This window comes from Castanea sativa, chromosome 10, assembly GCF_040712315.1.
Source record: "Castanea sativa cultivar Marrone di Chiusa Pesio chromosome 10, ASM4071231v1".
Classification (NCBI taxonomy): domain Eukaryota; kingdom Viridiplantae; phylum Streptophyta; class Magnoliopsida; order Fagales; family Fagaceae; genus Castanea; species Castanea sativa.
In genome coordinates this window covers 6,818,718-6,827,852 of record NC_134022.1, presented here as the reverse complement: position 1 = coordinate 6,827,852, position 9,135 = coordinate 6,818,718, and the positions used below count along the sequence as shown (strand labels likewise).

The window sequence follows — 9,135 nt, the reverse complement described above, 5'->3', positions numbered from 1 at the left end:
CCCATTTTTAATAAAAAAAATTTGTAAAGTGAAGTTTGTGAGTCCCGTAAACAGTACACAGGATCCACAGATGTGCTGAAAAGTCAGCAAAATGCGGCTACTGTTCATGCACAGTAGCATGAACAGTAGCCTTTGTCCCCCTGACCCGTGCAGCAGCAAAAGAAGAAAAAAAAAAAAAAAACAAAACAGAAAACGCAACAAACGCGGACGCTATATAAGCTGTATCCAAACTCAGCTTTAATCCTTACGGTTAATTGTAAAAATTAAATTGACTGTAAATTAAAAATAATAGAGACCAAATTAATTGTTATAAAAATATAAGGACTAAATTAATTGTAACTTCAAAATATAAAGATAAAAATGGTATTTTTGAAAAAAAAAAAACTTCCAAGTGAGATTGCCCTTTTATTTGGCAGGGAAAAACTTAACAATAAATCCAAAGGTAACTTATTTCATAATTAAAAAAAATGGTGAAAATTTTTGTATCTTCAAAAAGGTGTTTGGTATATTTAAACAATAATTTTTAGTGTTTAAATATTAAAATACATATTTTTACAACATTTTGTAACGTATATGTATTTTCATAATACTTAAACAATAATATTAGAAATATATTACCTGATAGCATATTAATTTAGGCCTTTTAATGCTTTTTTTTTTTTTCCTGGTTGAAAACAGCCTTTTAATGCATTCAATCTGACTACTTTTTCTCTTTTTAATTAATTATTATTGTTTATATATATAATTTATTAAAAGAAGAAAAAAATTAAATTATGATCTGTTTAAATATAATTTATTTTATTAAAAATTAAGAATATTATAATAAAATAATTTTTAAATATATACCTAGCGAAACTTTTCTTATTTTCTTTTCCTGGAACAAAGTACTTGAATTTCAAAAACCGTGGATAAACAGTACTAAACAGTGCACTCGGAGAAAATCTGAAAAGTGAACAGTGCATTCTGTGTCTCTGGTGCAAACTCATAATGCCAATAGAGAAAATCTGAAAAGTGAACAGTGCATGGGTGGGAATACAGTCAAGCAAATGAAGCGGTTTTCTTTAGAAAAGCTGAAAAATAATCAAAAGAAGACCGCACAAAGGGCTATTCTATCTTAGTTCCAGAGTTCAAAGAATATTCTGTGTCTCTCTGGTGCAAACTCAAAATGCCAATAGAGAGGCCATCCATTCACTTGCTCTTGGCTTTTCTGTTGGTGCATTCATGCGTACTTCAATTGTCCCAGTCTGCCAGCAACTTTACTGATCAATCGGCTCTCATTTCCTTCAGATCCAAGATCAACAATACTCACTTGGCTGGTAATTGGTCCACAGCAACAAACTTCTGTAACTGGATTGGAGTCACTTGCAGCCTACGAAGACAAAGAGTCACAGCCTTGAACCTCTCCTACCTTGGTCTCCAAGGCACCATTTCACCTCATGTTGGCAACCTCTCCTTCCTAGTCTCACTTGATCTTTCTAACAACAGCTTCTATGGTTTCCTGCCTCATGAGGTCAGTCGTCTACACCGCTTGAGGGAACTTGTCTTGTCATACAACTTATTGGAAGGTACTATCCCTCCAACTATACATAATTGCCACAAGCTTGAAAATTTATCTCTTCCAGGAAACGAGTTCAATGGTAGCATACCTAAAAGTTTAGGCATGTTACCAATGCTTCGCTATTTAGAGCTTAGTAGAAACCGTCTTACGGGTGCAATTCCATGGTCCCTAAGCAATGTTTCATCGTTAGAGTTCTTGAGTTTGGAATCCAATCTCCTTACTGGTCCTTTTCCTCATGTCATCTTTAACATATCCTCTCTTACCAAAATTTTACTTACATCTAATGACATCTCAGGAACACTTCCTATGGAACTCTGCACCCACTGTCCTAATCTTCAAGAACTTTATCTTTCAGAAAACAGTTTAGGTGGTCAGCTTCCTTCACAAATCCATTACTGTAGAAACCTTGTAGCAATATCTCTGTCATACAATAAGTTTGTTGGAAGTATTACAAAAGGTATTGGGAGCTTAGAAAACCTTGAACTCCTCTATCTTGGTGGTAACCATTTAAGTGGTAACATACCTCCTAGCCTAGGCAACCTTTCGAGGTTACAAGAGTTCTATATTGAAGATAACAATATTAAAGGAAGCATTCCCAGTGATTCATGGCATTTTACTAATCTATATATATTGAATTTTGAATTGAATGATCTCACAGGGACAATACCCAACAACATTTTAAACATTTCCTCCCTACAAGAGATCTCCTTAGAGGGAAATTCTTTGTACGGAAATCTTCCATTAGATACTGGGCTTTCTTGTCCTAATCTTGAAATTCTGTATTTGGGTGACAACAAACTTAGTGGTCATATCCAATCGGATATTTCAAATTGTTCCAATCTCGCCCTAGTAGATTTTCCAACAAACTTTCTCTCTGGACCAATACCCAGAAGTTTTGGAAACTTGAAATACCTTCGAAGTCTTAATCTGAATAAAAATCAGTTCACAGGGGAGCCTGGAGAGCAAGAGATGACTTTCCTTTCATCTTTATCTAATTGCACATTTTTGGAAGAGCTGGTTATATTCGAAAATTCCTTCAATACTACAATTCCAGATTACATCGGAAACTTATCCATTTCACTTAACACCTTCCTTGCAGATTCTAACCAAATAAAGGGTCAAATCCCAATGGGAATTGGTTCCTTGAAAAACTTGATCTTTCTTGATTTGAGCTCTAACAATTTGACTGGAAACATACCATCAACATTAGGAGGATTTCAAGGGTTGCAGAGACTGCATCTTAGTGAGAACAATATTGGAGGAAACATTCCAGAAGAACTTTGTCAGCTAAGGAATTTGGGAGAATTATTACTCTCACATAACAAAATCTCTGGATCCATTCCAAATTGCATCGGAAACCTCAGTCTTTTGCAGAGATTAAACCTGAGTTACAATGAACTGACATTATCAATCCCCCTGAAATTGTGGAGCCTTCAAAATCTACTGTTCTTGGATTTATCATCGAATTACTTTGGTGGATCTTTGTCTCCAAGCATGAGACAATTAGATGGTATTGTATTCATGAACTTATCTCGTAACCAAATTATTGGAAATATTCCAAGTATTGTTGGTTTTTTTGAAAGCCTACGTAGTCTTGATTTGTCAAAGAACTCATTTCAAGGAGATATTCCAAAATCCTTTGAACGCTTGAAAGGATTGGATCTGTTGGATCTCTCGAACAATAATCTCTCCGGTGCAATTCCTAAGTCTCTTGAGGCACTTCCATATCTCAAGTATTTGAATTTGTCATTTAATAAGCTATCAGGAGAGATTCCATATGGTGGAGTTTTTATAAACTTCACAGCAAAATCATTTTTAGGCAATGAAGAACTTTGTGGGAATCCAATTTTTGGAGTTCCACCTTGCACAAGTCCGATTTCTTCTCAACGATCAAGGGTGAAGCAACTTTTGCTTAGATATATTATCCCTGCCATTGCATCAATTATAATCTTTGCTGCATTGGTCACTATGCTAAGAAGACACCCAAAATGTAAAATCCAAATTCCAAGTTTTATCAACACATTGCGTGCAGTGGATCATAGAATGATATCATATCATGAGCTTTGTCGTGGGACAAACAACTTCTGTGAAAGCAACTTGCTTGGAATTGGAGGTTTTGGCTCTGTTTACAAAGGAGTACTATTTGATGGGACCATTGTTGCTATCAAAGTTCTAAACTTGCAATTGGAGGGTGCTTTCAAAAGTTTTGATGCTGAATGCAAAGTGTTAAGGGCAATCCGACATAGGAATCTAGTCAAAGTCATTAGTACATGTTCCAATCCTGAGTTTAGAGCTTTGGTGCTACAGTACATGTCAAATGGTAGCCTTGAAAAGTGGTTATACTCTCACAACTATTGCTTGAATCTTGTTCAAAGAGTAACCATTATGGTTGATGTTGCATTAGCGTTGGATTATCTCCACAATGGTCAATTAGAATCCGTGGTGCATTGTGATTTGAAGCCTAGCAATATTCTATTGGACGAGGACATGGTTGCGCATGTTGGTGACTTTGGCATTGCAAAGATTTTAGTTGAAAATAAGGATGCAACCCATACCAAAACCATCGGTACAATTGGCTACGTTGCACCAGGTATGCATGTATTAGGTTAATTTTGTGAATAACATTAATAGTGGATAATTTTAGGAATAACCATGAGTGTGGTAAATTTTATCAACTCAGTAATGTAGCTGCATTAGATTCTTATGAATATACCCTTAAATTATTTGTTTTATCATTTATGCATTATGCTCACAAGTCAAATACAAATTAATTTTGGAGAGAACAAATACAAATTAATTTAATATTACTTTAATATTGGACTCGTTAATGCAACCATGGTATTGACATGGCTTGCCTTATGCCCACTTATAGCCCATTTTATAGCCATTGACACTATTCAAAGTAATGATCCTAGTATTGACTAGAAAAGTTCAGCTATGGCGCTCAGTCACATTTATATACACAAACGAATATGTAGGTATACATGGGTGTGATCATATTCAGCTTCGGAGTTGAGAGTTGAAAATAATTACAAAACTATTCCATCGGTATTAGGGACATGACCTTTTTTTATAATAATAAAAAACAACTTGTCAACATTACTTTTATATAGAACCCACATTAATACCAATTTTATTATTTGCAAATCACAATGTCATAAAATAAAAGAATCAAGTATACATATATACATCAATTGATGGATCATGGATAGTTACAGTAAACAATTTTTTATTTAATGTATGAATGTGTGTATATATATCATTGTATTAAGGTTATATTTGTAAATTATTTTTGGAAAACATGTGGATCACTAACTTAAAGATTTCTTGATAAATGTGAGCATGGTAGAGTATGGTTCTGAAGGGCGAGTATCCACCAAAGGTGACATTTATAGTTATGGGATAATCTTGTTGGAGATGATCACAAGAAAGAAACCTACCGATGAAATATTTGTTGGTGAACTGGGTATGAGGCAATGGATTGCATCACTTCATGACCAAATGGAAGTTGTGGACGATGGTTTGCTTAGGATAGAAGACGGAAGAGATGTAACTGCCTTGCAAACTATTCTTTCATCTATCTTGGAACTAGGCTTGAGGTGTTCGGAAGAATTACCAAATGGAAGACTTGACATCAAGGATGTGGTGGCCAAGGTTAACAAAATCAAATTGACACTACTTGAAAACAGAAATAGGGGTGTCTGATATTTATGTTATTGCTGAATTTCGAATGTGTGCACTTGAAGAGACCTTGTTAAAGTTTGTGTTCCTTTTTTTTAATTTTATTTTACTTTTTTTTTGGCCAAAATTTAGTTATTTTATTTTGATAATTTGGGTTTGTAGCGATACTATAGGAAATTCGATGGTATCTTTTTGTAATTTTTATTTGCAGTGAAGTCTGTCAGAATGTGTTTTTTTTTTTTTTTTTTAGATTGATTTTAGTAGATTCAAATAAAATACTTATCTAAGAATTTCTCAAAATTTTAATGGATTTTCTTGGTTTTATCAACCGGGGCTGATTCAGGTGAACGTGTGAGCGGATCCCGGTCACATAACCAAGCGAAAGCCGGCGTGCTTGCCATGACGGCAATTGCTAGGAGGAGTTTCTGTTGAACTGACCCCATTTGATATGAACATGCAGCTTTCAACTTCATGTCTTTTTATTCCTTCCTCCTATTTTTCTTTAGGCTTCCTTGGCTTGAGGTTATATAGGCTGTTGGTTATGGGACATGGAGTAACATTAATTATGCTGGTAAGTTACAAACACATATACATGTAACAGATATCCATTGTCCTTATAAGTTGTTTGAGCATTGATATTAATAGGTTACAAGTAGTAAATGTGAGCAACTGGTCAAGAGCGGAAATATTAATTAAATAATTTTCTTAGTCTCGTTAAATACACTCAGTAGAAGGGAAATGCATAGATTAGTGATATAATTGAACAATTAATAATCCACTTTTGACAATTCACTATCCACCGACAAGCCAATATTAATGGAAGTTACAAGTTCATTGAACTCATGTATATGTAACTCATCAACCTGCGATTGACAATTACTATGCATTAAGTATATATGTAAAACATAGGCATAATACTTAAATGTTGTTGCTTAGATTCTCCTCTTAAGATTCTGTTATGTGATTTTTTTTGGGGAGAAGGAAGTGTATTTTTTTATTTATTTAAGTAGCCACATAACTATATTTTAAGAGGGAAACTTAAGAAACAGCACTTAAAGTACTGTATCTAAATTTTTTCCTAATTATATATACAAGCAATATTTTAAAAATATCATTCACAATTTTTTCAAAAATCTTGTCATCTACATATTTATTAAAAAAAAAAGAGAATTTTTTTTTTGGAGAAAGGCATGCGAACACAATATTTGTAAATATAGCATGATAATTAAGTGACTGCTATAAAATAATAAATTCCATAAAACGACGTAATATAAATTTATAAGTGAGTTTATAATCCAAAAGGACAAATTATTAACTAGTACCAGTATTAATTATGAAAAAAAAAATCTAAAAACAATACAATTTATAATAGAGACCAAAAAAAAAAAAAAGCTGTACGGTACCAATACAAACTATAAGATATTATGGGAGGCCAAAAATAATATGGAGGGAGATGAAGACTAGGTTCCCGCTCACCACCCCTATTTACCAGGGCACAAATATAAGATATGAAAACATCAAAAATTGGCCAAATGGGACCATTCAGAATTGAAAATTCTCTCTCTCTCTCTCTCTCTCTCTCTCTCTCTCTCACACACACACAACTTAAACTTAGCATGCATTTAGATAAGAAAGAAAAATTAAAATTATTTTACTATTCAGCTTATTTTTACTACTATTTATGAACTCCACTTCACTTTTTGGTACTATTTATGAACCTCATTATATTATTTCAACTAACTTTTACATTTACCTACAGTACTTTCAACAAAAAAATTTCAGTTTTAGCAAAATAAGTGATATCCAAACAGACTATTTAACCTAAATGTTTTGAATGTTATGGTTTTTATCTCAGCTTCTTAATTTCACTCTCAAATCTCATCATCTTAGTTCTCGCACATTATTGGCTCACACTTGACATGTTTCATGACATTTAATATATATATATATATATATTTTTTTTTTCTTTTATGGTGTGGATATCATTAATTAACTTTGAATTGTGTAAAATAAATGTAAGAATTTATGTACTATTTAACTTTTATTTTTGAGTATGTTATTTGTTCTCTTATTTATATCAACAGAAAAATAAAGACAATTTAATTGTGTTGTTGTTATTATTATTATTATTCCATGTTAAAAAATATATAGGTCGACCCACAACGTGATCAACCCACTCATGTCTCGTTTAAGACAATCTTTTTTTTTTTCTTTTTTCTTTTTTTAAACTTGAATCTAACCCAAACCCAAACCCGATTGACCCAACCAACTTGATCCATTTGCCAGGTTATGTGGGTGTGTGCCTTTGTGGTGATTTAAAAAAAAAAAAAAAAGATGTTTATTGAGAGAACATAGGGAAATTACAAGCATAATTAGATTATTTTAAGTCTTAATTGAATACCAAATGAACTGGTATTCAATCGTTAAACTAAATCGTTTTATACATATTACTAAACCTAACACGGTCAAACCTGGTGAGGTTTCCATAACTCGTTCTTTAAAACCGTCTTGTTTATCAAAAAATTTATAATGTATTTTTAATAAATAATTTCGAATTTTGGTCTTTAGAATAATTCTATATTAAGAAAAAACAAATCAGCTAAATATCTTTTATATGTGAATATTTTCAAAATTGTATCTTTTAATATATATATATATATATATATAGAGACACACAATGTTATTTTGAAGAAAATTACAAAATTTCAATGTTGCTGGTTATATATTTATATATTTCGTTGTTCCAGGGTCACTTTCGATAGCTCAATCACCAAAGGTGAGTTAAGTGTTGTATATCCCGTGATACAAAATGAAAATTCTAGTTGCCAACCCAACAACACAAGCTCTTTTGCTATAGTCGCTTATATGTAACAACATGTGTCGTAGGTAGCCAGCTGATTTTGTAGGAAGTAGGAACTTCTGCAATGACACCAGTTGTTCACTGCGACTCCCAGGTCGTCACAAGCCAGGTAAACGGCGAGTACGAATGCAAGGGTGAAAGAATGAAGAAGTACTGGGAGCAAGCAAAAAAGAGAATAGATGGGCTGCAAGCCAAAATAGTCCAAATTCCAAGAAGAGAAAACGAACATGCCGACCGTCTTTCCAAAGCCGCATCTTTGGAGCCTATGATCACCATTGACAATGTACTTTCTTTTACTCAGCCTTCATCGTTAATAGACATTGTCAACATACAAGAAATTGGTTTTGAAAACAATTGGACCACCCCCCTGATCTCTTACTTAAAAGATAGCACGCTACCTGAGGGGAAAGAGGCCGCAAGGAAGCTGAAGGTCCGATCAGCACGGTTTGTCTTGATAAAGGACGTCCTTTACAAGAGGGGCTTTTCTCGACCGTACTTAAGATGTGTAGACCCCAAAGAAGCAAGCTATGTTATGAAAGAAGTACACGAGGGGATATGCGGCAACCACTCTGGATCACGGTCATTGGTACATAAGTTGATTCAGGCTGGATACTATTGGCCGACAATGCAAAATGACGCCCAGGTTTATGTGAGAGCTTGCGACAAGTGTCAAAGGTTCAGCAACATCATTCGGCAACCGGCGGTAGAATTGACCCCCATAACCGCCCCATGGCCATTCGCCTAATGGGGGTTGGATATCATGGGACCATTCCCAATGGCAGCAAGGCAGCTGAAGTTCCTCGTCGTCGGCATCGATTACTTCACCAAATGGGTTGAAGTTGAAGCCCTAGCCACAATCACTGAAAAGAATATAAGGAGTTTTGTATGAAGAAACATTGTTTGTAAGTACGGAATTCCAAGAGTCTTAATTTCGGACAACGGTAAACAATTTGACAGCGACTCCTTCCGAGCCTTCTGTTTAGAGTTAGGAATCAAGAACCATTATTCCTCCCCAGCCCATCCTCAAGAAAACGGA

The 9,135-nt window shown here is 34.1% G+C and overlaps 1 protein-coding gene across 1 annotated transcript; it reads left to right on the top strand.

Moving 5' to 3' along the window:
• Nucleotides 1–1,003: 1,003 nt before the first annotated feature.
• LOC142612849 (uncharacterized) lies at nt 1,004–5,455 on the top strand. The gene is made up of 2 exons (XM_075785015.1): nt 1,004–4,148; nt 4,908–5,455. The coding sequence occupies exons 1-2, from the start codon at nt 1,166–1,168 to the stop codon at nt 5,261–5,263; spliced, it is 3,339 nt and encodes a 1,112-aa protein (XP_075641130.1). The 5' UTR covers nt 1,004–1,165; the 3' UTR covers nt 5,264–5,455.
• The last annotated feature ends 3,680 nt before the right edge of the window (nt 5,456–9,135 follow it).